The 26,901-nt window shown below is 38.0% G+C and overlaps 6 protein-coding genes across 12 annotated transcripts; 2 read left to right on the plus strand and 4 right to left on the minus strand.

Moving 5' to 3' along the window:
• Positions 1-71: 71 nt before the first annotated feature.
• LOC135162574 (tubulin glycylase 3A-like) lies at positions 72-6,439 on the plus strand. 4 transcript variants are annotated; one of them, XM_064121199.1, is made up of 13 exons: positions 72-1,281; positions 1,545-1,727; positions 1,791-2,065; positions 2,413-2,540; positions 2,598-2,871; positions 3,086-3,299; positions 3,371-3,461; positions 4,165-4,335; positions 4,397-4,650; positions 4,728-4,912; positions 5,108-5,407; positions 5,481-5,672; positions 5,960-6,439. In XM_064121199.1, the coding sequence occupies exons 1-13, from the start codon at positions 1,128-1,130 to the stop codon at positions 6,188-6,190; spliced, it is 2,652 nt and encodes an 883-aa protein (XP_063977269.1). In that variant the 5' UTR covers positions 72-1,127; the 3' UTR covers positions 6,191-6,439. The 4 variants fall into 4 exon arrangements, with proteins under 4 accessions (XP_063977269.1, XP_063977270.1, XP_063977268.1 ...); XM_064121200.1 differs by having other exon boundaries at positions 1,794-2,065; XM_064121198.1 differs by having other exon boundaries at positions 72-680; positions 825-1,281; positions 1,545-2,065.
• On the minus strand, positions 6,202-10,665 carry LOC135162588 (UPF0430 protein CG31712). 2 transcript variants are annotated; one of them, XM_064121221.1, is made up of 6 exons: positions 10,315-10,665; positions 9,591-9,734; positions 9,418-9,465; positions 8,880-9,105; positions 7,060-7,143; positions 6,202-6,926 (listed from the first exon to the last, which is right to left on the minus strand). In XM_064121221.1, the coding sequence occupies exons 1-6, from the start codon at positions 10,455-10,457 to the stop codon at positions 6,762-6,764; spliced, it is 810 nt and encodes a 269-aa protein (XP_063977291.1). In that variant the 5' UTR covers positions 10,458-10,665; the 3' UTR covers positions 6,202-6,761. The 2 variants fall into 2 exon arrangements, with proteins under 2 accessions (XP_063977291.1, XP_063977292.1); XM_064121222.1 differs by lacking the exon at positions 9,418-9,465 and having other exon boundaries at positions 10,315-10,664.
• A 578-nt stretch (positions 10,666-11,243) lies between these two features.
• On the plus strand, positions 11,244-13,229 carry LOC135162589 (neuralized-like protein 2). 2 transcript variants are annotated; one of them, XR_010298988.1, is made up of 4 exons: positions 11,244-11,962; positions 12,116-12,445; positions 12,594-12,788; positions 13,001-13,229. XR_010298988.1 is itself a non-coding variant. In XM_064121223.1 (3 exons), exons 1-3 carry the CDS (start codon positions 11,611-11,613, stop codon positions 12,719-12,721), a joined length of 810 nt encoding a protein of 269 aa, XP_063977293.1. In that variant the 5' UTR covers positions 11,245-11,610; the 3' UTR covers positions 12,722-13,229. The 2 variants fall into 2 exon arrangements, 1 of the variants encoding a protein (XP_063977293.1); XM_064121223.1 differs by having other exon boundaries at positions 11,245-11,962; positions 12,594-13,229.
• LOC135162623 (uncharacterized) lies at positions 11,685-26,872 on the minus strand. Its single transcript, XM_064121274.1, has 25 exons — positions 26,223-26,872; positions 26,104-26,148; positions 25,939-26,048; positions 25,428-25,635; positions 25,184-25,352; positions 24,668-24,823; positions 24,176-24,534; positions 23,941-23,985; positions 23,599-23,838; positions 23,492-23,536; positions 23,221-23,330; positions 22,621-23,003; positions 22,379-22,531; positions 21,884-22,216; positions 21,809-21,819; positions 21,628-21,693; positions 19,389-19,428; positions 16,185-16,234; positions 16,064-16,102; positions 15,397-15,657; positions 15,139-15,183; positions 14,943-15,052; positions 14,324-14,709; positions 13,891-14,043; positions 11,685-13,654 (listed from the first exon to the last, which is right to left on the minus strand). The coding sequence occupies exons 1-25, from the start codon at positions 26,433-26,435 to the stop codon at positions 13,320-13,322; spliced, it is 4,065 nt and encodes a 1,354-aa protein (XP_063977344.1). The 5' UTR covers positions 26,436-26,872; the 3' UTR covers positions 11,685-13,319.
• LOC135162585 (neuronal acetylcholine receptor subunit alpha-2-like) lies at positions 15,906-19,235 on the minus strand. The gene is made up of 6 exons (XM_064121215.1): positions 18,947-19,235; positions 18,830-18,874; positions 18,394-18,503; positions 17,502-17,884; positions 16,921-17,073; positions 15,906-16,644 (listed from the first exon to the last, which is right to left on the minus strand). The coding sequence occupies exons 1-6, from the start codon at positions 19,172-19,174 to the stop codon at positions 16,307-16,309; spliced, it is 1,257 nt and encodes a 418-aa protein (XP_063977285.1). The 5' UTR covers positions 19,175-19,235; the 3' UTR covers positions 15,906-16,306.
• On the minus strand, positions 19,366-21,739 carry LOC135162583 (neuronal acetylcholine receptor subunit alpha-5-like). 2 transcript variants are annotated; one of them, XM_064121214.1, is made up of 6 exons: positions 21,372-21,739; positions 21,244-21,288; positions 20,701-20,810; positions 20,238-20,617; positions 20,008-20,160; positions 19,366-19,852 (listed from the first exon to the last, which is right to left on the minus strand). In XM_064121214.1, exons 1-6 carry the CDS (start codon positions 21,597-21,599, stop codon positions 19,515-19,517), a joined length of 1,254 nt encoding a protein of 417 aa, XP_063977284.1. In that variant the 5' UTR covers positions 21,600-21,739; the 3' UTR covers positions 19,366-19,514. The 2 variants fall into 2 exon arrangements, with proteins under 2 accessions (XP_063977284.1, XP_063977283.1); XM_064121213.1 differs by having other exon boundaries at positions 20,238-20,620; positions 21,372-21,722.
• Positions 26,873-26,901: the final 29 nt, after the last annotated feature.

The raw sequence follows: 26,901 nt of genomic DNA on the forward strand, positions 1-26,901 counted from the left end.
GCGTACTAGTCTTACCTTCAATGCACGAGATCAATTTTCTCAGTTACTAAAGGTATGGCTTGATATTTTGATCTGAACCGATTCAGCAAAATTAAGTAAAATTAAACAATGCAATAATTTAATTATTACATTATTTAATAATATAATGTGATGTAATATGGCAATTTAAAAAATTCCAAGACAAACTTCGAGTCATCCCCCCTCGAAATGAAGTCAAATAACTGAACACAGACTTAACGATTGTTTTTTTCTTTTTCCACGTCACCCTACCCTCGAGTTCCGTTAATTCTCACCCATCAGTCAATTGAAATTCCAGTGCACGAGAGTAATCAATCACTTTCACACCAAATTACGGGACATTAATCCTAAAATCAAATTCCAGTCGGAGAATAAACAAAATAACCATTAAATGAGAGAAAAGTTAACTTGTCCGTTTATCGATCAACTGCGGGGTCAATAGGCCGCCCCTAAATATAGCCAAGAGGTCGTAGAAATTAGAGGAAACAGGTCGGGAAATTGAAGGTGTCCTGGTTCCCTGAGCAATCAAAAGTTACCCTCACTCGAATAAACTTCGCCGAGATGAACTAAAAAAAAAATAATAAAATTGCTGAGTTCCTTCGCCTAGATTCATTCACGATCCAGCTAGGTCGAGGATTATCCCCGTCTCTTGGAGGTGCCTGGTACGCTTTCCCACCCCATTCCCCTCTGTCTCCTGATTTTATCCCTCAACCCCTCGATCCTTTCATACCTCCACTGGTGACTCCTGCGCCTGCGGAATTCCGTTGAATTCAACATCCCCAACATTTACGTACAACAAATATCAGGGCTTTTCTGGCGTTTACTCACCACCAGTGCTTCCAGTCACTCCATACCCTGACTCAAGGGTGTGCATGCCTAGTTCTTAGTTCACCTCATCCCTGGAAATTAATTAATCGGAGTGATGAGGGGTGATCGGCTCGTCTCCAGAAAATTGGTGTCATGCTGTCTGATCTTGAAGGAGTGAAACTATTGGCAAGTCGTGGCACCCTCAACAGGTAGTTCGTGTGCATTATTATGACCTCGATTTTAAGTGGATGATATTGTCGGGAGAGCATGGAGTCGTGAAGGGGTGAAACGTGCTCGCACGAATGAGCGCCAGGGATGATGACGAAGATGTCCAGACGGGGGAGATCTCCAGGGCAAAGAAGATCGAGGGGGAGCCATGTAAAGTGGAGGGACAGGAAGGGCTCCGGGAGGACAATAATAATGAAGAGATAACTGGAGCCATGCTGTCCATCAGTGGTGAGGATTCACTCTTGCTGAATGCCAGTTAGAATTTAGCCATAAAAAATGTGCACTTAAACTGTTGCATTAAAAGCAAAAAGCAGTTAATATTTTGACACTATTTGACACGACTATTTCCCAGAAATAAAAATATTAATAAGTGTAGTTGAATTGCAATGAAAGAAATAGAAAAGAGAAATTTTATTGCACAATTTCAATCTCTCAACTGAACATTTCCCTCAGTAAATTTTTAACTCCCTCGATTATTCTTTTATTTCCAGGCTCAGCACCCACAATGGCATTTCCTGCCACCCTCCAAGAACGTTTCCTCCACATAAAACAGATTGTTAAAGAGGCGATAGAGTCACACCACACATTTATGATCTACGGTCGTGCCAAGGTCGTGCGTGAATGCATGTTAAAACGAGGATGGATTGAGAAATTGTGCCGTAGAAGTAGCAATGGTGACCGTGTGAAATATTTGCCAGAGAAAAAGACACGACGTTTACAAAATTCGAAATTTACAGTAGACAATCAACAGCAGGGTCAGCAGTTGCCAAGCCAGGGGGGCCAGCAGAGTGTTCAAGGGCACGTGGGGGTGGATACGAGTCCTGTCGTATTGCTATCGGGAATTGGAGATCTGAGGGATGAGCAGAGCCAAAGACTCCTCATGTCAAAAATGCTGGCGAATCACACGGTGGATTTTTTGTGGAACTCTGGGTCTGACTGGCCCGGCTGGCCCAGTCAGGATAACAAGACTACTATTTTCAATCGATACTCGAGAGCTGGGTTCACCTCCAAGGTGACGATGAATTATTCATTGCTACAGTGAGAGAAATACGTTTAATACCGCGTGCCAAATGACATTTTCTTCGTCCAAGGACAAGTCCCAGAAGATTGACATTTAACATATTTAAAGGGGAACAAGTCGACAATGAGTCTCCTCACAACATTGCCAATATATTTTTCTTAATAAATGAGTAATTCGTTCCCCGATATACTTTCTAGAACGTACAATTCAAAGAGACCATACAATTTCGAATTTTCATTGACACAATTCCCTAAAGTGTGAATGAAACCAAAATATGATAGTAGTTTTTGATAGTAATCTGAATATATTTAACATTCTTGGGATGCCCCTCCCTCCAGGTTGGACTTTGTGCTAACGTGAGGCAAATGCACTGGTATTATGAGCCGGGAGTTGCAAACACCCTATTCCCCAGATGCTACAATGTTTGCCAGGCCGATCACATGCATGCGTTCATCGAAGACTTCAGGTAAGAATTAAAAGTCATTGACATTAACATAAAAGCATTATGAATATATCTGTGCAGACACACGGCCTGCTTAAGCATCCTAAAGTGGTTCATCGAAAAGGTGAACAATGAGGGCGAGAATCTGGCAGTGTCTTCCGGTGGAACAGTGCCTTTAAAAGCTCTAGACTTTGCGATAAGACGTTGCAGCGATTACATCGAGGCCCAGTCTCACGAGGACATTGACAAAGAGTGCGAGAGGGTCTGGTCGCACCAGTGGGAGCAATTTATCACCTGGTACTACAAACTTGTTCATGAGGAGGAAACGTTCTTCGGAACTAATGTCTCTGTACATGTGAGTCCATCTGTACATATTCAGGGAAAGACTTAATGCCTTCAAGAAATAGAAAAATAGACTTATTTATTGTAATACTAATTCAATGATTCAAATAATAATTTTAACGTATGATAAAAATTAATAGATAATCGAGGCCCTTCGTCACCGAATTATGTTTTTTTTAAGTGCTAATTTTTATCGTCCAATTTTCACGTACACTTCCCATCTCTAGAAATATTTGCAAGCCTCGAAACACATTATTAAGCGTATCCGCAAGTACTGGCATCAGCTTGACATGGATGGGGTATCGAACGTATGGATCCTCAAGCCAGGAAACAAAAGTCGAGGTCGTGGAATTGTTCTCATTAATAAAATCGAGGATGTCGTGGCTAAAGTTAATCCAGCCAACAAGTCAGACACTCGTTATGTTGTACAAAAATACATCGGTAATTACTGTCTCATCACGATCGCCTGTAATGAAATTAAGTAGGAAAATTGTAATTGAAAAATTTTTCAGAGAGACCATTATTAATCCACAACACGAAATTCGACATAAGACAGTGGTTCATCGTAACGTGCGCCCAACCCTTGACTCTGTGGATGTACAGGTGCGTTTTTAGTCTCTCTGTTTAGTCTGGTCGCGTGTTTGGGCATTATTCTATAAATAACTAGTTGGCTCGCAGGGGAATTACCTCACTCCTTCGATATAGCACGTTAATATAGCTTCCGGTCAGATCCAAAAGTTCGGATTCACCGCAAATGCGAAATTTTCGTGACTCTATGCGGAAGGGGTTCAACAGTTAACGACCCACTCCAAAATTACCTCGACGAATTGATCGAGCTTTAACCCAGTTCCCCAAATGTCATGGTTTATCACCCCTTCTGAGATATGAGTCTATCGTCATTAGGAATGCAACGAAAAAAAATACCGGTCATGTGTAATTTACCGTAATTTTACATGTCAATTACACGTCGCTAATTGCGAAGTAATGACTGACTTTTGCCGATCAAAAGAAACGAACTATCATGTCACGGAAATGATTAAAAAACGAGTAAAATTTCATTCCGATAACGAAAGACTCTTTTATGTCTTTAAAAGATTTTCTGTCATTTTTTTTCTATTTAATTTATCGAAGGGATAATAGTTAACAATTGTTTTCATTTCTTCATATGAACACGCCTGCTTGTATTGAGCACTTAAATAGGTGGTCCACTTTAACCCACCCTCTCTCTTTCTCTCACCGAAGTTATGAGAGATAGAAAAAGAACGAGCGACAAAATAACGATAATTTGGATTTTTATTTATTCAAGGGAGAGTTATCTCAGGTTTTGCTCCCAAGAATTTCGACTCAAAGATCTGCACGAGTCGGTGCATCTTAGTAATCATGCTGTACAGTGTAAATATAAAAATAGTACAGAGAGAAGTTCGGCACTGCCACCGGATAACATGTGGGATGCCACCACGTTTAAACATTTTTTAAGGTGAAGAAATTTCGCTAATTAAATATAGATGAAAGTGACAATTTGTAATAAATAATTACAGATCTCAGGGTCACAATAGTGCATGGGACGAGTTGATATACCCAGGCATGAAGCAAGGGCTCGTCGGTTCTCTTTTGGCAAGTCAGGAGGCTATGGATAGACGAAAAAATAGCTTTGAACTTTACGGAGCCGATTTCATGGTCATGGAGGACTTTTCCGTCTGGCTGATAGAAATCAATAGCCATCCGGACATGAGTTATTCCACCAGCGTTACCAGTAGATTATGCAAACAAGTGATGGAGGATACTGTCAAGGGTGATAAATCAACTTTAAATTCACCTCAAATTTGCAACGAAGTGATTTTAAAAACCACTTATTAATGGTTATTGCAGTTATCGTGGATTTTCGTGAAGATAAAAGTGCAGACACTGGATTATTTGAACTTGTTTACAAACAGAAGATGCCTAATTGTCAACCATATTTAGGAGCTGCGTTATCTGTGCAGGGAACAAAAATTAACTCCAATGAGAGAAGATTAACGCATTTAGATCCGAGAGTTCTCCCCAAATTTCCACTGGTAAAATTAGCTTTTCTTTTCATTGACGGATATGTCGCAAATTAGATGACAAATATTCTCTGCTTAAAATCTCAATTAAACAAAGACCAAGATTTTAAATGGATTATCATGTTTTTGCTCATTTTAATCTTTCGCGATTACTTCATTCATTCATTCATTTGATTCGGAATTTAATTTTGAAATTTGTTGGTTTAGAGCTGTCTCTCAAGCAGAAAAAAATCCACTGCCAACAGTTACATAGGGCCAGTGATCGTTGATCTCATTGAGGAATTAGAAATTCAACTAGACCGTGAATTACACTCGTACTGCAAGCTCGACTCGCCAATTGACTCTAACAATTCATCACCGATTGTATCTTCCCCGGTACTATCATCCTCTAGAGCTTCCCTGGCATTAATTCAAGGTAAAAATGAGGCTACACCACCTGGCTCGATAATACCCAGCGGTTCCGGTGGCCTCAGTCCCACCGCAAAGTCACCGACTCAACTTGCTCAAGTAAATGTGCACCAATAAAATTTAAAAAATGTAATAATGGAAGGCATCGTGGTAATTTGTTGTTCTTATGTAGACTACGCCAAAAAGCAGTCGTTCAACAAATTCTACAATGAGAACTCCTAACAAATTAAAGAAAATAGCTAAGGATTTACCTCCGGGACAGACAGTCCCAGCTAGAATATCGAGGAGTCAACGAGAGGCTAAAACGGCTATTGAAACACGATCTAATAAGTCAGATAAAACCAAAATTCCGAATGAAGAGAAGGTAAATTATAATATTGATGGTGAAGTAGTACAACTATTCTTCGTTTATTCCAAGAATCAAGGAGAAGAAACTTGAATTGATCATTTGTTGCATATGAAATTATCTTCACAACTGAAATTGAATTTCTGCTCTGAACTCCTAGATTTTTTGAATAATTCAATACTCCAATAATCGATTAAAGACTTGCTCAATGACTTTCTGTCACGTTTTCCCACTTCTTACTTCAAGTAATCAATGCACCACTCCGAAACCACCCCGAAACGATTTAACACAAACACGTATTTCAGCTAATTGGAGTAGCAATGCGCAACGCAATGAACAAATACAAAAAATACGGAGTAACTCCACTGGAAGTTCCTCCCCTACCCTCTCTATTGTTCCCCTCAAAAACTGGTCGAATGATTCGATCGTCCTCAGTTAGCACAAAAAATCGAAATATTCAAAGCAGAATGAAACGAAGAAACGAGTCCCCCGATATGGCTGAAATGTACGCAGTGGGTCTTGGATTGAACAAATGAAAAAAAAGCTCTGCATGCATCACATTTTTTTCTCACTTATTCTTCCTCAATCTGTTCTGTACATAATCGCATTAAAAAATTTATTTAATGTAAAAATGACAAGATGAACTAATTAAAAAAGAATTGAACTTTATCATATGTATAACATTAATTATATCCACAGTCCTATATAAATACCTAATTGTTCACTGCGGCAATTACGGTTTTTTCCCCTTCTAAATTGCGATTATTCGAAAAAAAAAATTAAAAGCACATTATCTCAATTACACGAGTAATAATCATTTACATTGGCATAGTCCAAATATAATTGGCATCATCAATAAACAACACGTTACCGAGTACTCATTTCAGCTCTACAATTAATTCAGGCCATTTGATTCAGCACCTAAGTTCAATAATTAACCACTCTATCGATAATTACTGACTGATCGATACGTGTCAATTCAGCAACAGTACTGAATCAATCCGCCCAAATTCAATCAGCGCACTTTCAGGGGTAAATAAAAATGTCTCGGAACGTAATGAAATATCACATTGAGAACTCCACTTAAATAATTATTTCACACGGGACTCACGTAACTGGTTTAAGGGAAAAAGAGAGCTTGGGCCTCGAATTATTTTTCCCTAGTATTTTCTTCTGTTCTTCTTTCACACGTTTCTCTTGCTCTTTTCTCATTTTCTGGCGCTCTTCCTCTAGGAGACGTTGCTCCTCGACCATTGCCAGTCTGTCCTCGGCCTAAAAATGTATTTTATGTTATTTTTATGAATAAAATTGAAATCCATTTCTAAATAATCGAAAAATCTCGTCAATATTTCCACAAAATGTCACGTACCTCAACCGCCCTCAAACCAAAAAAAACCTAACTCACCAATCTCTTTTGGGCCTCCTCAATTTTCCTGTTGTTTTCCTCCAGAATCCTTTCGAGCTCCTCGTGTTTCTTCCGCTCTTCCTCCTACAACGACAATTAAAACCATTTAACCGACGAAAGAATTATTGTTTGCCCTGACTCTCGGTCACTTGTAACTCATCCCCCACAACAATAAATCATTAAATCATGTCTGTTATCAAACAGCCTCACAACCAACGACAAAATGTCCCTGAGAAAAAAAAAATTCTGTCACGTTGAGGAACAAAAGGATAGGTAAAAGGATATTGATCAGGGACGTAGACAACTCTTCCACTAGGTAATATCACCATAAAACGAATGAGTTGATCCTCACTCACTCGTTGAGCCCCTCCTCTACAATATCTCAATGCTCAAGCACCGCGAATCTCTCTTATCGTCATTTCACTAGTGGTGGTCTATATCAAAAGGGTCTAGAAACAAAATTTAAGCTAGTAAAGTGATAGAGAAAAACTATATAAAAATAATAAAGAATAATTTTTTTTTATCACTGGGCCGTGCTTGTGTGTGGTAAATCGTAGTTATTCCCGCAACGAAGATACTCTCAATAACGAGTAACCGACGTCACAGAGAACATTGACAATGACAAATAACAAATTAATAAATTTTTATCATCAACATTGAATAATAAGTAAACTGTTTTTTTTATAGTAAAGAATTATGAATATATAAATTGGATAATACCTGAATGTAGCAAACGCCAGCACATGTAGGGGATGCCTTCTTCATCTAGCAATCACTCGGCAGTGAGTTTTATACCGGCATCTTCCGTTGGTAGTCAGTTTAGGAAGCCGACCTATATTATTTTTTATTCTCTCTTGGCTTCGTTTTAAAAATTTCCCTAATTTCCCAATCAATTTCAATCTGCTTTGTTTGACCAACCGTATCTACTCATCCATTATTCATGATGTTTTGAGAAATTATTCATTTAACTACAGTATTTCCCGAGGATATCCATTCTGACGAGTGTCGCAAGGACACGGGAAAAGTGAAGAATATATAAATATATACATATATGTACTTATATATATATATATATATATATATATTCACCGATGGGAGATATCAACAAATGCTAGCCGACTTAAAGGAAATTGTGATGTTTTCTGACAAACGCATTTATCTCATAAAGTGTTCATAAATAAAAAAAATGTTTATAAAGCTTGAGTTCACGAACAAATAGGCCGCACACTTCATACAAATATTCTATGAAAAATCAAGTGTTAACGTCGATCAAAAAATTCTATTGACGCAATAAAAAACACATCAATAGGTCATTTAATATTTGTTATTGGATAGAGACACGTACATATATACACATGGTAGAAAGTGAATAAAAAAAAGGACAAAAATAAATGAGTAAATAAGTCGTTCAGCAGACGACATGACACGAGCCCTTTAACCCTGCTGAGACAATTGAGTGACAAAAAAAAGAAAAAAAAAATCGTCGCCTGGATTTTCGTAAACTTCGAGTGGAGACAAACAGTCGACTGTGAAAATTCATCTATTTGTGGAGAACACTCGGGCGAACACTTCGGCAGTGTAAAATCAAGTTCTGATTATCTTCAATGGAAGAGAAAATGATCTTTCGAAATTCCTTTGGTAAATGCAAGTGGGGAAGATGATGGCCATAATCTTCACCACTTGCCAATGATGCTAGGAATCCTAGGGAAGGACCATACTTCCCATTGAAGGTGAATCAATCCCTTGATGTTACAAATTGCTCATTGAAATAGCGTTCGACCGTCTCAATATCCGCGTATGTTTCTCTGGATTACTCTTACCTCTCTACGTTTCTCCTCCTCTCGTAGTTTAGCTTGGCGCCACTCCATTTCCTCCATCATCTGACGTTCCATGGCTCTTTTAGCCTCTTCAACGCGTCTTTGTACCTCGGCTTCAATTTCCTCCTTCCTCTTCTCCAATTCTTCCTCAACACGTTTCTGCACGAGCTCCTCAATCCTCTTAGCTGCCTCTTCCTCCACAAGTTTCTGTTCGGATTCACGTTGTCGCCTAGAGCCCAGGAGACACGTTAGGACATGTTTGGAATCGTTCAATTATTGTGAAACGTTTTCATGACTCATTGAAATGTGATTACGTTAACGACATTTTTATCAACGAAAATATAATGTTACAGGTCATCTTAGATCATTTCCTTCATCAAATAATTCATGCAACAAACACACATCAAATCGCTAAGATCAGTAATCAGAAAGAATCAATAACCATTCCTTCTGTAGCATTCAACCCCATGATAACAAGCACAAAGACACCAGTAATATCCATTAAAAAAACCTTCACCCGTAAACATAATAATATTCTTACCGAAGTGCACTCGTTGCGAGGATATTGGTCGTTAATTCTTTCTTTTTCCTGACAACACACGTACAAAAAAAAATAAAATCAAACTATAGAACAATTCACACTCGATTCGTTCAAGGACGAATCAAGTATTGTCATTCATATGAAAAGACTATTGTAAGCAGGTATCAAGTTACCTCTGCCTCTCCATTTCCGCCAGGCGTTCAACCTCGTCCATCTTGCGATCTCTGTCTCTGTAAGAACGTTTCTTGTGACTGACGATGTGGACATCGTCAGAAGCATCAGAATCACTGCTGAATGATGGAGAGTGAGATCGTTTTCTGAAGGAATAATAACAATTTTCAGTCACAGAGGCATAAAGGGAATGATGTAGTACTTCAGATTATGTCAATAACTCGAGACTGACAAAAGGAAATTGAGACTTTTTTATCTTGACGTGACTCTGACGATTGATGTCTAGAAGAGTTTTTTCAATCGTCAATAGTTGGACAATCGTAGAGTGGACTTCATTCACTTTTATCTCGTTTATAAATGATTTTTTAATCTTGAAAATGAGACATGACTCATTTAAATCGTGCCACTTGGTCTTGAAATACTGACGAACTAAGGAAATTTAATTGGGATCCCTTCTTTTATCATGAGCAATTCCCCTGGAGTAGTGGAGCTATGTTTTTATAATTGTGTGTGAATCCAACGAAAGTAGCAAAATTCCGGTTAAAACCTTTTTGTTATTTCATTTCTCTCAACAACAAAAAAGTTCGTGCCATCATTTTCCGATCTCCAACAGATTCAGAGACCCTGATAAAAATCCAACACAACAATAAAATCAACTCAAATCGTTCACCCACTCGACGACAATTGTCCTGTCGAGCCCTTCATTCCTCTGGCCCCCATAATTACCTTGACTTTGAACTCCTCTCTTTGGGTTTCTCAGTATATTTACTATTACTTCGCTTCTCCCTTGACTTCGACCGTTTTCGCGAATGTTTGCTCTTGTGACGGCGTCTACTCGGTGATTTACTGCGTGACCTGGACCTGCCCATGCCTTTGCCCGCTATTTTCCCGTTGGATTCAATGATAAAACCGTTCGGAAACGTTACACGATAAACTTACACCACTGAAATATGCCGCAGCACCACCGAAATTGATCGCAAATTGAATGAACCTGCAAGAATGCGCTAGAACAAATCACAATTGCTTCGATTACACTTGACGCGTGTAACACTGAGCCGCCATATTGGGTAATTATCGTGAGGTCGGTATAGAAGGGCTCGGAGTGACCCACGGAGCTTGTCCACCTAATCTACCGTACTTGATATAAAAAAAAAAATTTTTTTAAATGTGAAAAACCATTCGCATTTGGAAACTTGCCAAAAATAAATCCGAAAAAATTTTTGAAACTTCAAAACCGGCTTAGTATCGATATAAGCGGGAATATCGATAATGTCGAACTCCCTAATCCTCAATTTATCGAATTGGGAAAATCGAGGTACAAAATAATTAGTAGAATGTTAGAAAAGATCTTTTTAAATGTTATAAACGCAAATAAGCAGAATTCCTCAAACATTAAAGTCGATTGCATACGGATCTTTCCAGGGACATAAGCAGATTCGAGAGAATCGATATAAAAAAAATAAGTCCTAAAATGGAAAAACCCTTCATAATAGAAGTTCGATCAAATTAATCAATTAAGACTAGTTAATTCATGACAAAAGGCAATAACTTACCTTTAAATTTCACAACAATTCTCAAAGAATTTAAACAATACAATCCTTCAACACTCCATTTGATTAACTATCGATATACCGACTTCAAAGGTCGATTATCGAAACGACAAATGCACACACTCGAACCTTCGTTCAACCCTTTATTTGACAGCCCACGCAGTTGCGTATTGCACTTTACTACAAATAAACAAAAATTATCGGTAATTCCATAATTATTCCACTCCTACGAGTATTAATTAGTGAATTATTCAGTAGTAAAGCCACTGAGATCAGTTGTTTGACGTAAATATTCTCAATTTGTCAATAAAAAGCCTAAAATTTAGTGGATGTTCACTGGAATATTTATTGAAGTGATGTGTGTCAATTGAATAAATAATTGAAATTAAAAAGTGTATGAACAATTAATAATACGGAGTTGTTAACAGAAGTCGTCGCAGTGAAGGTAAAAATAAAAAAAGTTCTCGATGAAATGTCGGAAAAATCACGTAAACTCATAACGCGGTTTCATCCGAGCCATGGAAGGAATATAATACTTTATGATGATGACACAGTGGCATATCGCAAAGCTAGCTTTGCCGATGCCCTCACATTCAGTGAAAAACCACTCCAGCCCGATGAGATATTTCTCCTGGAGATTGAGAAGCATGAGAGGGGTTGGAATGGACACATGAGGTTAGGATTGACGCAGATTGATCCGAAGACTGTTGATAGAAATGGCATTCCACAGTATGCACTACCGAATATGGTTAAAATGGGGCAGAGCTGGATTTTTGCGATCACGAGCTGTCCGAATGTCAATATCGAGGGAATCACACGATATGGTAATAGCGATTTTTTGTTGATAATCTGAGGCTTTTTAGGGAACATTTTTGTAAGGGACCTTTAGAGGAGAATTTTCTGTAGATTTTAAATCTTAAAAGTCTTGGCTACGGTGGGTTGAATCATGGAAATAATTATTTTTGTTCTTCCTGAAGGTGAAAGTATTCTCCTCCAAGGAAGAAAATTGAAAACCGATGGGATAACAGTACACACATCAAGGGGATTGATTCCCTATGCTGCACTGACCCCCAATCTAACCCAGAACGATACCTCCCAGGACATTCTACCCACTGAGACTGGAAGTAGAATTGGAGTGATGTACGTCCCTCAGGCCGGGACTGACCTCGCTGAAATGCATTTTATTATTAATGGAGTGGACCAGGGTGTTTGCGGTAAGGACATTCCATACAGAGAGGGACCTCTACATGCCGTTGTCGATGTGTATGGGACTACCAAACAAGTCAGGATTGTTCAACTCTACGGTGGTAATTATTAAAAAATTAATGCTATGTTTTTAACCAAGCCTATCGTCTTCGTTATTGAGAAATAATGAAGGGATCATTTGTTAATTAAATTGTCTGTTTCTCGTTGAATCAATTCAATTCTTCTAATTTAAGATTTCAATTTTTCCAGTTTCGACACTCCAGAGTGCCTGTCGTGACGTTATTCTTCAATACACGAAATTAAATGCAGTCGATTCTTTGCCATTACCCCAACTCCTAAAAGATTTCTTATTGTATCAAAATCAAGAGTCACAGTGATCGATCCAACAAGCAAGATAATAGAAGACAATGGAATTTTTGTAAGAGTTAAGCATGATAAAACCAGGCAGGTCCTAATCTCTTTATTCTTTATTTCCTAACAATACACTATTTTCTTTTTGTTATTGATATTATTTGATATTTATATTCTTGTGCTAAATTACACGATCTCAAATTAATCTCAAACATGTAGATCTTTGACACGTGATTTATGCGCTGGGAAAAAGATCATTATTTTGTGTTTAATGAATTTATTTTTGTTGATTGGTGGAGCTGCAGAATATTCAGATAGATTATCAGCATCTCCTCCACGGAAATCGATTTAATTCTTTATCTTGTTGGAGATCACTTGAATCAAGTGAATTCATCGGAAATTGGTTTTTACTCAGTGCGATTGACTTTTATGATTCATGGAAAATTGTAGTAAGACGAAAGTATGAAGAAAGATACGTAAAAGTAGACGAAGCTGTGCATTTTTTAAATAAAGTCTCTTTTGTAGAAAATAAAATAGTCGCCCCGTTGATTTATTATGGTCCCTTCATCAAAACCGTCAAATATAATGAAATAAATAGATTTCGAAAGAAGTCCCTCTCAAAACTTATCGCAGTAGAACAGCACACATAACGACATAAGCAAAAACGAAACAGGAGAAGGAAATCCAACCGATGACAGTAATAACGCTATTCCAATTAGTTTCCCTTGGGTTGGAATTTACAAGACTGCTGCTGTCATCGTCATCTCGAAGGAGAGCAGCAGCTCTGGGTTCCATAAGGCCCATCGAGAAGAATTGTCCAGGTGTACTCGCGAGGATGGCTGCGACCGGTCTGGCCAGCCAAATAGGTACTTCTCGTTTCGCTTCGAGGAGACTTTGAAGCCAGCAGGTTAAGGCCAAGACTATTGTCGAGAGAATGAGGGAATTTGTGTAGAAGATCACTGAAAATACCAATTAGACAATTCTCAATTGGATTTTTCCAAACATTCAGGAATGAGAACGATGCAACAGTCCTTTTTAACCCGACGCACGCTAATATGTCAAATTAATGATCGTATTCATATTCAATAAATAGAATCTGATTGGTAGTGTAAATAAATTTTGTAAATCATTTAGAAAAATAAACAATGTTTTGCGCTTGACCTATTTGCTTAATACAGAGATAACGAAAACTCACAGATGTTTGGAACAATTGCACCGGTGTCAGGTAGACTGAAGTGAATATTGCGAATGGTGAGTAAATGTCCTAGAAGGTTGAGGCAAGATAGAATCAGACGTTCGGTCGAACCGGGCCTCAACCAGAGAGTAGTTAATGTCACTGCAGTCAAAACTGGTGGATAAAATAATTAGTCTGCGAATGCCCAAATGTATGGAGATGAATGAACGAAATAAACGTGCGAAGTGAATTGCATATGTTGGTGTTCTGAAGATTTAGAAACATTTGTCGAAAATAAAAGCTCAAGAGACTTTCCATTTGAATTAATTCTTATGGAGCACTTAAACGAAAATGCGAGACTGTTATTGATTTTTCTAAGTGACGTAGGATTTTTTACGACAAATGTCGAAGAGTTTCGCTTCTTGTATTTAATGAATAAAATCAAACGAATTACTTATCACTGGAGAGATCATGACAGCTTTGAGTGAGGTGTAAGGTCTATTCAGCAAGAACGACACTCCGATAATCTCGAAATTATTGCCCTTAGATATTTTAGAGCTAGTGTTGCTTTGTCGAACATCTCCGATGGAGATTTTCCACTGTGGGTGGCTATCATAGTGCCTGACGAAAATCCCAGACTTTCCCTTCCCCGCTGACACTTCATTACTGGTGTACGTTGGAGTGCCAATTTTTATCGTACACTTGTGAGTATCATAAGGCCAGTGGGTGTAATTAGACTCACAGGGGGCTATGAAGACCCTGATCATTCTGCAAATGACCTTGCCGTCCTTGTTCAATACGCAGAATGAATTTGGAATTGTCGAAATTTCTGCATCTTTTCTATTTTTACAAAAAAGTTATTAATTTAAGGACATTCACGTCAGTCATTGGGAGTTTGTTGTTCCTATCAAATATTCATAGATTATTGCGGATTAAAAATACCACTTTTTAGAGGATAGTTTTGGTATTTTCTGTAAAATACATTCATGAATTCAGAAATTATCCTCCTGTTTGGTATTTTTTTTCACGTTTTTCTTTATATAAGGAACAGCACATTGTGCGTTTATGCTCACGGGCTCAGCGAATATATCTCTGGTTTCCATATTTCACTTGTCTTCACTCTGATCAATTCTATTCCATTGAAAACACTGGGATTCCACGTGAGGAATGAGTCATTCCAGCTCTATTGATAAATAAACAATTATATTTCTACTCCCGAAAAATTGAGGACTGATAACTAAGGACAGACAAATTGTGAAAAGTACTCACAATATGCAACCGGGTATGCAATTGTAATTCATTGTGCTCTGCATCCTAGTGAAAAATTGAATAGCCTAAAGTTTTTTTCAACAAATTTTATAGAACTTATTTTTCTGTAAAAACACTTGGATCCGAATTTTCCAAGTTTTTCCTTGATTTTGTGATGAAAATGAAATCGAAAGGCAGTCGAAAAAATTGGAAAATTAATGGCCAATATTTTTACCAGAAAAATGATACTTTATCGAATTAATCGGCAACATTCCTTACATAATCTGCAAACACCAACCGCAAGATCATCTTGAGCTCAGTTTTATTTCCTTGGAATGCGGGCCTGATGTTCGAGTCATAATCACAGAACAAATGTCTCTTTAACTGATACTCCGGGGAATTATCCTCAATGATTTTGCAAACGCTATCAGTCTCGTATGTAGAGGCTAATCTACAGCGGTAGATTAATATGAATGTGATTAATTTAAACAGTTCCATCATGTTGACAAGTCCACTGATGGCACTAGACTGACGAAAAAACTAAAGTTCGATGAAATTTATCGAACGCCCCTCAGAAATTCGATATTCTCTAAAAATATTGGTGGCATTCGACGCCCACTGAATGTCAACGATCTCTTTTATCCATCAATAGTGAGGAAGCAAAAACAATTACAATAAAAACATTGTAATCATTATAATTTACGTCTCAATTTCGGTGTGACAGTATCCAGGCATTTTTTGTCATGGTGAAAAAGCAATGAACGTGTTTCAAAAGAGAATTAATAGCATTATTTTGCTGAGTACTATATTTTATTGGGTGGACTTATTCTGTTTAGAATCGAGATAAATTCAATTTACTTACAATCATTATTTACACTTAAATAAAGTGTGAATAATAAATAAATAGTGGATCGTTGTTTAGCCACAATTAGATGATATCAATAACGTGTCTAATTGAGAAGTCTATCGAATTCAGTAAATAATCCTGTTGAATTATATTTTGTGATACAACATATTTTAATGAGATATTTTTTCTAATACTCTCTTGCGTTTTAAAGATGTTTTACTTGATCATTTGATAACGAGAAGAATAATTCAATCGAAATCCGGTAGATTTCTGTAATGAATTCGATAGTGTGTCTCTTTACCTTTTTTGAGCATCTGTTTAACTATAAATTTTGCTAGATACTTAACAAAGAAGAGCGAGAGACATAACAAAATAAATGAAACCGAAACTGAAGAGAAAGAACCATCCCATGACAGTGACAACATTCTCCCATTTGGGGTTCACCGGCTGAGAGTCCACTAAAGTACTATTGTCATCAGCATCATCTTCAAGTAACGCTGATCCTTTAGGATCCAAGACGTTGATCGACAGGATTTTTCCAACTTTACTCGTGAGGACGACATGAATTTTTGAGGCCAGCCATGTGGGCACTTCCCCTTTCCACTCTAAAATTTTCTGGAGCCAGCAGGTTAATACCAATACCACGAACGAAAGGATGAAGGAGTTGGTGTAGAAAATCACTAAAAAATATCCATACATCAGGTCCAAGTTCACAAGATTCCTGGATACACAGAGACAAATACGCAATAAAAATTACGTATATTTTCCAAACTGTTCCGAATTTATATCTGATTTGTCTGGGAACAATGACGATGTTGTCCCCTGAATTTTCCAATTCGATGTTGTAATCTACGAGCAAACTACGAGTTTCGTAATTTTTACTCATTATTTTTCTCTGTGCACAAGAAAGAGGGGTAAAACATCATTTTACCCCTCCATTCCCTATATAAACTCACGAATATTGGGGACCTGACTTCCACTATTGGGAACTTTGTAGTGAACATCTCGAATGATTAACAGATGACTCAAGAAATTAAAACAGGCTAACATCAGACGTTCAGGGGAACCTGGTCTCAGCCACAGAATAGTCAGAGTCACCACAGTCAGAACTGAATCAGAAACAATTTTATTTTTACTAAGATGAACGCAGATAGGTAATCCTGGTATGGAGGGTTGCGTGGATACGTCCACTGATTTGAGTAATATTTATGAAAAGTAGAAAAAATTCAAGAACTTCGTCAAGAGGTTTAGAAAACACAGAAATCGTCCCGATTCTTATTAAAAATCCAAGAATTCGTCTAGACCTTCTATTGAACTCGAGAATATTCTAAAAATGTAGTCAAAACTGAACAAAACCAGTAGGATTGGCAGTAATAATGCACTCTGCCACCGGACTTTTTCTATAAACGAAAGGTACATCAAGACTTGTCAATTGATAGTTGAAATATTTGGAAAATATTTTCCAGACATCATGTCATCATATTTTCGGAAAACTGGGTCAATAGACGTGTCCACGTCAAAGAAAATTCATAATTACTTATCACTGGAGTGATAAAAACACTCTTCAAAGGTCCCTCAATCCTGGTCAAGACCGTTGACACCGTAAAAGTTGGAAAAGTAGCATTTTTCGAAAACTTTGATTTTTCTCTCGTTACGCTTATCTCAGGTACAGACAGTACCCACTCTTCAGTATCCTCATACCAATCGATGACAATGCCACTCCTGTTGTTGAACGATATCTCTTCATCGATGTACGCCCATGCAGCCAACTGCAGAGTGCAGTTGTGAAGATCCCATGGCCACCGAGTGTAATCAGAGACACAAGATACGGTGTACTGAACCGGTGTAAAACAGGTAAGCTCGCCCGTTTTCAATAGTGAACATACTGTTTCTGGAATTCTTGTCATTTCTCCATACATGCTACACGGAGAGAAAAATTGTTTAAAAATAATATGCCTATTCCGTAATCTGCCAGTCAAAATAATATCCAGTCAAATTTACGGATCAGTTAAGGATGGAAACAGCATGGAACGTTCAGTAAAAAAATGCGTAACTGTTCCATCATTTTTACTGAATATTGTTCTGAGTGGCGGATTACAGAACCGGTACGTAATTTCTAAAGAGATTTTCTCTCCGTGGATCATTCAAAATAGAAACGATAAGCACATTTATCTCTCTATACCGTACCGTCAGGTAAAATATACCGAGCACTCGGTAAAACTTATCTAGCTATTTGAGAAAAATTACCTAACAAATTGCTAATTTTTATCGAACGGCTGGATAACTTTCCCTGAACCATCGCAACACAATGCGATTGCCTAGTAAAGTCTAGATAATTTCCGCTGAACTTTTCTCTCTGTGAATAAACTCCACAGTTGAGAATCGATTAATACTGAAATCTATTTATGAATTAAATTGGAAATGCTCACGTATTCAACGAATACAGCTCTGGTATCCAAACGTCTCTGGATTTGACGTTGATGCGTGAGATATCCCCATGATCTTCAGACTTCCAAGTCAAATAAGGATCCATCCACTCCTAATGAATAATCAATCATTAACCAAGTGGTATTGAAATCCTTCATTAAGAAGAAGTATTTACTCGCCGCCCACTGAGCAAACAAATTTCATTTGCCAGATATATTCACTTGCCGCTAGTAAATACATAAAGTGCAGTATTTTTCGCGTAATTGCCGAGAGCAATGGTGTTGTAATTTTGGCCTGAATCGCAGGCATAAAATTACGTTACCATCACTTAGAATTTTGTGGTCTAAGTCAGGCATTTCTCTCCGTACACATTTTTCTCTCGGGTTAATTTATAAAATAATCAAAGTAGTTAGTTTTATTATTGTCTGCAACACTCACGATATACAACCAGGTATTTATCTCCAAGGTAGCACTATCCTCGTCCTATAGACATATTAATTCGAGCTATAAGGAGAATTCGTTCATGACAGCAGAGGATAGATTCATGTTACGTACGAATACAATTTTTTGTGGAATAATCATAGTCGAGATGTCAGTTGTATTTTTGGCCTCATGTCCAGGTCTGATTCCAGGGTCGTAATCACAAAAAAGATATCGTTTAAGCTTGTAAAGAGGCGTATCACTTTCGATATCCTTGCAGTTCCATTCATAATCATATACATCAGAAGCCACAAATCCAATTACGTAAATCACTATTAGAAAAATCTGTCTCAATGCACTCATGATGTTGAATAGTTAATTTCAAATAGTCAACTGATGAATGCCTAGATGAACTGAGACCTTATCATCCGCCCCTCGAATGCAATCTGAGATATTCGATTGGTTCATGCAATTGACGCCCCTCTCATGATTGTTAAAGTTCTCGAAATCAACAACGAATTTATGGTGTGATATAAATCGTTCTGAGCCAGATGAAAGGTCCAACTAGATTTATTACCATTTCCCTTGCAAATACTACACACTGGAGTCCTATACAACTGGAGTAAAATCATTTGAATAATAATGGAACCTATGGGAGACAGCAGATAATGAGCAAAACGTGCAATTTAATTTTTCTACGTTTTTACCGGAGTAGAACAAAACACATAATCAAATAAATAAAACCAAAACCGAAGAGAGAGAACCATCCAATGACAGTAACGACATTTTCCCAGTTGGATTTTTTTTGTTCCGAATCCACTAGAGTACTGTTGTCATTATCATCCTCTTGGAGTAACGCCGATCCTTTAGGATCCAGGATATTGATCGACAGTATTTGTCCAACTTTACTCGTTAGGACGATTGAGACTTGCAAGGCCAGCCAAACAGGCACTTCCCGTTTCCACTGGAGAAGGTTCTGGAGGCAGCAGCTCAATATCAATACGATAGACGATAAGATGAGGGAGGTGGTGTAGAAGATCACTGGAAATTTCATCAATCAGACGATTGAAAAATTTTCTATCCATAGAGATAAGAGAGGAATAAAATAAACCGTTTGCTCCATACGGAGAATTATGTATGAGAAGCAAAAAATCGTATGTGAAATTTGGTCAATTTTGCGCTCGATAGAAACTCACAAATATTTGGAACGTCATTTCCAGTATCGGGGATCCGATAATGAATATGCCGAAGGGCCATCAGATGCCCCAGGAAATTGAAACAGCATAACATCACACGTTCCGTGGATCCTGGTCGCAGCCACACAATCGTCAGAGTCATTACAGTCAAAACTAAAAAAATCATTTCCTCGTGAATGAAATCAATGAAATCATGACATAAGCTAAAGCTAAAAGAAGATGATAATTACTTATTACTGGAGTAATAAAAACACTTTTCAAACCCGTTTGTGTCCTTGACAAAACCACCGACATCATGAAAGTCGGTAACGTCGCATTGTTTATTAATTTTGATTTCGCTTCCCTCAATCCAAATGCGGGGAAGGACATCTTCCATTCCTCAAAGTCTCTTGAGAGATCTATGACAAGGCCATTTCCCCTTTTAAAGGATATTTGTTCAGAGGTGTAGGCCCAGAAGCCCAATATCATCGTGCAGTTGTGAACGTCCCAGGGCCAGCGAGTATAGTCAGAGACACAGGGTACAGAATATTGAATTGATGGAATACATCCCAGATGCCCAGTATTTTTCAGCTTGCATGATGTTTCCGGAAGCCCCGACGTTTGTCCGTGGCTTCTGTTATATAGAATCCAATCAAAGAGTACCTCCTTGACGTACACCCACTATATACTTATGAATTAATCGATAATGCTCACGGATCTATGAAAAACACTTCTGGCGTCCACACCTCGCGGGATCTAACATACAAATCTTTGATGCCACCATGATCCTCTGGATTCCAAGTCAAAAAGGGATCGTCCCATTCCTGTTTTAATGTCATAAAGTACATCAACATGACCTAGTTCATCAACAAGTACTCTTTTACTGCCAGGCACCTATTATAGACATTTTTAAAACTCTAAACCAAATGGGAATAAAATAAAAAATTGTCTCAATTTCTCATTTTATTCACTCGCTTTTCAATATCACGCGATAAAGAACTCGAAAATTCAGCCAAAAAATTCTGATTGAGCTTATCTCCAATTAAAACTCTGCTCTTATTTGTAATCATTCATTTGGGAGCTGAAATCAAGGTCTTGTGCAGAACGTGGATCTGCTACTAAAAATCGATCAAATTGTGGTCTGAAAAATGTCAGTAAGAGATATATGGAATGTAGACATTCGTCTTTGCTGTGAAATTGAAATAAAATGTGCCGACTTGAATCGTACTGGGCTCTACAATTATGCGCAGTACTCACGATAAATAGCCAGCTGTGCATATCCATAGTTCCACTCCTCTCATCCTATATCCAGATAAATTGTATAATTCTATAATTCTCCAGGAGAATATCTGTCATTTTAGAGGAGTAAAATTCATTGTACATACGAACGTCACTTTTCTTGGAAAAATCGTAGTATCGACAACAGTCTTATTTTTTGATTCATTTTCGGGTCTTATTCCAGGATCATAATCACAGAAGAGATGTCTTTTCAGTTGATAATGAGGAGTTCCCTCGTCAATGATTTTGCAGTTAAATTCCATAAAATCAAATTCAGCAGATGCAACTTGAATTACGTAGATTACTATGAGCGTAGTGAAACTTACTGTAGTCATGATGTCAAGTTAAGTGCAACTAGACAACTGATGGAAGCGTAGGTGGACTGAGACCGTAACAGACGCCCCTCATTTGCAATTTGAGCTTGTAGATCTGTGTATGCAATTCATGCCCCACTCTTTTTGATGAAATATTATGAATAATTTGCCAGAATAATTCATATTCCAAGAATAATTTATTGCAAACATTTTCAGTGATCAGTTAGTACCCAGTGATTTACTTAATCATTTTATGACGAAAAAAAAACATTAAAAAACTCATTGGGTCTTCCAATATTCTCAACAAAGTAGGACAAGACACATTATTAAATAAATAAAGCCAAAACTGAAGATTGAGAGCCACCCAATGATAGTGACAACATTCTCCCATTTGGGTAATACCGGTCGACATTCCACTAGACCGCTGTTGTCATCGGCATCATCTTGAAGTAATGCTGATTCTTTGGGATCCATCATGTTGATTGACAGTACTTGTCCAACTTTACTCGTGAGGACTAGCGAGACACGTGAAGCCAACCACACGGGCACCTCTCGGTTCCAGCCGAGAATTTTCTGGAGCCAGCAGGTTAATATCATTACCACCGACGAGAAGATGAGGGAATTGTTGTAGAAGATCACTGGGAATTCCATAAATCAAGCGATTGAAAATTTTGTACCATTAAATGTAAATTACGTTACGTTTACTTTTTTCTGTATTGCTAGACAGGTGGGAAAGGAGTAAAATGAACTGATAATTCGAGTAACTTCATTCTATCTCCTCTTTCCCTATGTGAACTCACGGATATTAGGGACATCGGATCCCGAATGAGGAACCCTATAATGAAGATGTCGAATGATCATCATATGGGCCAAGAGATTAAAACAGCAGAGTATCAGACGTTCAGTGGAGCCTGGTCTCAGCCACAGGATAGTCAGAGTCACCACAGTCAGGACTGAATAAATAATAATTCTCTTGAATAAAGTTCATTCAATAATCGCGAATCTCTTACTCAGAAGCAAATAGTAAAAAATGAATGGTTACTTATCACCGGAGAGATATAAATACTCTCGAAAGCTGTTTTCGTCCTGGTCAGTAAAACTGATACCGCAAAAGTTGGAAAAGTCACATTATTAGATAACTTTGATGTTTCTCTTATGATCCCCATCATAGGAAGAGATATCTTCCATTCTGCAGTTCGTCGATAGTAATCTATGATAACTCCACTATCATTGCCGAATGTTACCTCTCCACCGGTATGGGCCCATGCACCAAGTTGCAAAGTGCAGTTGTGCACGTCCCAGGGCCAGTGGGTGTAATCAGAAACACAGGGTATGCGGTATTTCACTGCTGGAGCACATTGAACTTTACCGTTGTGCGATAATTTACAATTTGCATCGGGGATGCTTGATCTATCTCCATCACTCCTAGGGTTTTTCATTAAATTTACTAATAAATAAATGTGGGCATCCGCATGAATAAGGCCCTTCTTCTCGAAAAAACCGCCCACACTATGGCGGGGGAAATATGAACTTTTAGAATTATTTGTTCATTCGTATAATCATTAATTTTCATCTCAGATGACTCGGACAACAATGGCCCTCCCATGCAATGCTTGTAAATAGTGAATAAACAAATTCTCACGGATAAATGGTGTATAATTCTGGTGTCCAGACTTCTCGCTTTCTGATAGGCAAATAATCAATGTCATCGTGGTCTTTTGGACTCCAAGTTAAGGAGGGATCATACCACTCCTGTATTCAATAAAATCAGACGAATAACATTCAGAGAATAAATATAAATCCATGGAAATGTTTGGAAGTATATCGTTCTCTCTCAGTGGAGATAAATTTGATAGACTTGCATGCACCCCATATCAGTAGAATGGAAACTCTTCGTTAAATGAAAGACTCACGATAAAAAGCCAGCTGTTGACTTGCAAACTACCAGACCACCTCATCTGCAGAAAGATAAATAAAAATAATAAGGACAACCTGACAGCTTGCAGGCGATTCTACCTACGAATTTCACGAATTTTGGATAAATTGTAACATCGAGAACAGTTGTATTTGTATCACCATGTCCAGGCCTGATTTTCGGATCGTAATCACAGAAGATATGTCTTTTGAGCTTGTAAAGTGGCGTTCCATCCTTAATTTTTTTGCAGTCAAATTTAGAAATATCTTTATCAGTGGATACAAATCCACTGACGTAAATGACTGTAAGGGCAATCAGCCTCAATGCACTCATGATGTTAACTAGTTAACTGCGTCTAGAGAACTGATGTAAGCGTAGGTGGGCTGGGATCGTACAAAACGCCCCTCGCATGAAATTCGAGATTCTCAATATGTTTATGCAATTTACCCCCCTCTTAAGACCGTTTGTCCTTCTACCTACTCTATTATTTGACTTCATAGATGAAGTAATTCGTTAATAATCCCTCATCATCTCAATTTTTCATTACTTTTTATTAATTCATAACTTCAGTAGTCCAACTAATGGGAACAATTTGCAGTCAACTCCACTTTTCCAAAACTTTGTGTTTTTTAAAAATAATTTACACGGTATTTAGCATAAAATGTTGGTGCTGATTGACTCAGAGTCCAACGTAACGACGCACAGGATGTGCTGGAGCCATGGGCAGTAATACAACGAGTAGGATAAAGTAAGTCATGGTGAAAATAATGAGAGCCAACCACTCGAAGACGATAGCACACTCCTGCCATGTTTTATTAGGTTTCGTCGCAGAACGATCATTCTCTCCGTCCTCGAGGGTCACTTCATTCTTCAATGTCCCTTCGCTATTCACGAGACGACCAATCGGGGAATTAAGAACGGTTGAAGTCATGATTATCACTGCAGCTGGTGCTGGCGAGCTCAAGGAGTAAATTTTCCGGAGAAAACTCGTCAAGATTAAGATGCAGGTGGAGAGTATCAAGGAGATTTCCAAGAATATCACTGTTAAAGTAATACACCTTTTGAGAAAATTTCAACCAGAGTGTTTAACTTTTAATAAGTTTCCCAATAGCTCAGGAAGTTCATTTTTTTTTCAATATAATGACGATGATGGGAAACCATTATTTTTACTCACAAATCTTTGGAATATTTGGCGAACCAGATTCAGGTAATGTCCAATGGAGGTCTAACACAAGTAGGATGTGGGCGATGAAGGTCACACCGGAAATAGCTATCCTTTCTAGGGATCGGGAATCCAGCCAGAGGATCGTCAAAGTTATCATCATGATGACTGGACGCAAGAAAAGAAAATAGAACATAGTGAAGTTTTACCATTCCACATGTTGATTATTAATTCTAGTGATTTTAGGATTGATAATAATGTTAAATCGAAATCCTACTTGCCACATATTGCACGAAAAAAAAAGGATTTGCCACTAGTGATTATTTTTTTTTTGTAGCAAAATATCGTATTTTATGGTGCACCAAAAAAATGGGTGAAATTGAGGAAAAAATTTTCCTTTTCACACAAGTGCTGGAAAGGGCATTTCGATGCGATAGTGTAAGCAGTATGTTTTCTGCAAATGTGAAATGCCCCTTTTCCTATAGAAAAATGAAAAATTCTTTCAATGAATTGGACTAAAAATATTACCAACGGCAGGGACAACATAGGCCATGCCCCCTCTCATCGGATTTCTGGTCAATCCTACATGTAGAAAGAACATATTGTCCCATGATTTCTCATACGTCTCTGAGAAGCTTGTCAAATTGCTCATTTCCACATCCCACACACGATTTTCCCGGAACTCGCCCATGTAAATCTTCAAAGAAATCGTTATTGAAACTGGGGTCTAATTGAATTGGTCTCTGTACGAGATAGTGAGCTGTTGACTCACATCTCCGAATGTCAAGTTGACGGTTTCTCCGTAATGAACCCAGGAGCCAAAGTGCAGAGTGCAGTTGTGTTTGTCATAAGGCCAATTTGTAAAGTCTGTTGGACAGTGAGTCGTAAAAACTCTTGCCGCTGCACACTGGAGCTTTCCATCTGACTGCAAGTGACAGTCAGTGGACGGAAGTCCTGTCTGATCTTTGGCGAAATCTCCTCTTTTAAATTCATGAAATTTGCAAATTTATTCATTTGAATTGATCCTTGAGAACGAGAGTAAATAAAATATTTTTATATCACACCGTACGGTAAAGGGTAAATTACGCTAACTGATGGGTGCGTAATAGACCTTTTACGCACGTCGTAACGTAAAAATTCTGTACAAAACACGTGCGGCCTCGATTTTCTGACTCGTGTGATTAGAAAATCTCAAGTTTTTTTTATAACACTCATCCTCGTCGTCAAATCTTTACCGCACTTGTTGCTTAATGTACTGGTAAAAAAATTAACGAGTTAATTACGAATTGAAGACTGTGAAGTCTGGAATCCATATGTCATCGCTCTTCACGTATGTTGTATTGACACCTTCGAATTCCGATGGATTCCACGTGAGATGAATATCCTGCCAGCTCTGAATAAATAATCCTGTCATTGTTTAATTACCAAACAATATTAATCTGACTTACCATAATCAACCAAGTGTGGAAATCAAGTGTCCCTGAATGTTCATTCTATCAAGAACGAATAACAGTATCATTAAAAATTAATCACATCAATTATCATTGATTACTGAAAATCTATTCACCATTTCGACAGACACAGGGAGTAGTGATACTTTAATAAAAACAATGTGATCCTTTCCCGTTGTTGGTAGAATATCCTCGTCATAATCACAAAAAAGATGCCTCTTGAGTCTTAATGCAGGTGAATGTGCCTCAATCTCCTTGCAATTGGGGTACGCGGAGGAGCATCTCCACAGGCTGATTGCCGTGACGATAAAACCAAGTGTCTTGTGCATGATTCAATTCGCGTGGCAAATAGCCGACTGACTCTCGTCATGGAGAACATTGACGCAGCTTTTTCAAACGCCCCCCAAATGTAATTTGAGCTTATCGTTGCGGTATCAGTTGGTGTCAAGTACCGAAAAATCATAATCACTTGATAATAATAAAATTAATTATTACTATTTGCAAAAATCTACCGATTTTGATCATTTGTCAGTATTAAAAGCAAACACTGAACGATTCATTAGAGGAAATTAAGTTGAATGCATAAATTATGATTCATGAATTTCATATTTCGAACGATTTCCCGCGTGCGCTAGACCCGGCTGTTCATTGGTCGCGCCTGTTTCTCCCTAGAACATTCAGGCCGGCAACAAAGTGAGCCGAGTCACTAGATTTTAATGTCCCTGGGGACATTTGATTCACAAATTTCACCTCGGCCATCTAGATTCCCGAATCTATGGATTGAAAAAAAAATCC

The sequence above is a fragment of the Diachasmimorpha longicaudata genome, chromosome 5 (genome assembly GCF_034640455.1).
Source record: "Diachasmimorpha longicaudata isolate KC_UGA_2023 chromosome 5, iyDiaLong2, whole genome shotgun sequence".
In the NCBI taxonomy this organism is placed as follows: Eukaryota; Metazoa; Arthropoda; class Insecta; order Hymenoptera; family Braconidae; genus Diachasmimorpha; species Diachasmimorpha longicaudata.

Coding starts and splice junctions, on each gene's coding strand:
- LOC135162588 (XM_064121221.1), bottom strand. CDS start 10,457: ATGGGCAGGTCCAGGTCACGCAGTAAATCACCGAGTAGACGCCGTCAC. Junction 9,466..9,590: donor GCGGAAATGGAGAGGCAGAG/GTAACTTGATAC, acceptor GTGTGTTGTCAG/GAAAAAGAAAGAATTAACGA. Junction 7,144..8,879: donor AGGAGGAGAAACGTAGAGAG/GTAAGAGTAATC, acceptor TTGTCGTTGTAG/GAGGAAGAGCGGAAGAAACA.
- LOC135162589 (XM_064121223.1), top strand. CDS start 11,611: ATGTCGGAAAAATCACGTAAACTCATAACGCGGTTTCATCCGAGCCAT. Junction 11,963..12,115: donor CGAGGGAATCACACGATATG/GTAATAGCGATT, acceptor TTCTTCCTGAAG/GTGAAAGTATTCTCCTCCAA. Junction 12,446..12,593: donor GATTGTTCAACTCTACGGTG/GTAATTATTAAA, acceptor CAATTTTTCCAG/TTTCGACACTCCAGAGTGCC.
- LOC135162585 (XM_064121215.1), bottom strand. CDS start 19,174: ATGAGTGCATTGAGACAGATTTTTCTAATAGTGATTTACGTAATTGGA. Junction 17,074..17,501: donor TTTTATCACTCCAGTGATAA/GTAATTATGAAT, acceptor TTTCTGATTCAG/TTCTGACTGTGGTGACTCTG. Junction 16,645..16,920: donor AAGTCAGGTCCCCAATATTC/GTGAGTTTATAT, acceptor GATATTTTTTAG/TGATTTTCTACACCAACTCC.
- LOC135162583 (XM_064121213.1), bottom strand. CDS start 21,599: ATGACTACAGTAAGTTTCACTACGCTCATAGTAATCTACGTAATTCAA. Junction 20,811..21,243: donor TGCACAGCTGGCTATTTATC/GTGAGTACTGCG, acceptor ACATTAAAACAG/GAATGGGACGATCCCTTTTT. Junction 20,621..20,700: donor GAAGTGTTTTTCATAGATCC/GTGAGCATTATC, acceptor TCTATATAACAG/AAGCCACGGACAAACGTCGG.
- LOC135162623 (XM_064121274.1), bottom strand. CDS start 26,435: ATGCACAAGACACTTGGTTTTATCGTCACGGCAATCAGCCTGTGGAGA. Junction 19,429..21,627: donor GTCCACCTACGCTTCCATCA/GTTGTCTAGTTG, acceptor ATTTTACTCCAG/TTGTATAGGACTCCAGTGTG. Junction 14,044..14,323: donor CATGATCTCTCCAGTGATAA/GTAATTCGTTTG, acceptor TTTATCCACCAG/TTTTGACTGCAGTGACATTA.
- LOC135162574 (XM_064121197.1), top strand. CDS start 1,128: ATGAGCGCCAGGGATGATGACGAAGATGTCCAGACGGGGGAGATCTCC. Junction 1,282..1,544: donor AGCCATGCTGTCCATCAGTG/GTGAGGATTCAC, acceptor TTTTATTTCCAG/GCTCAGCACCCACAATGGCA. Junction 3,300..3,370: donor TGTTGTACAAAAATACATCG/GTAATTACTGTC, acceptor AAAATTTTTCAG/AGAGACCATTATTAATCCAC.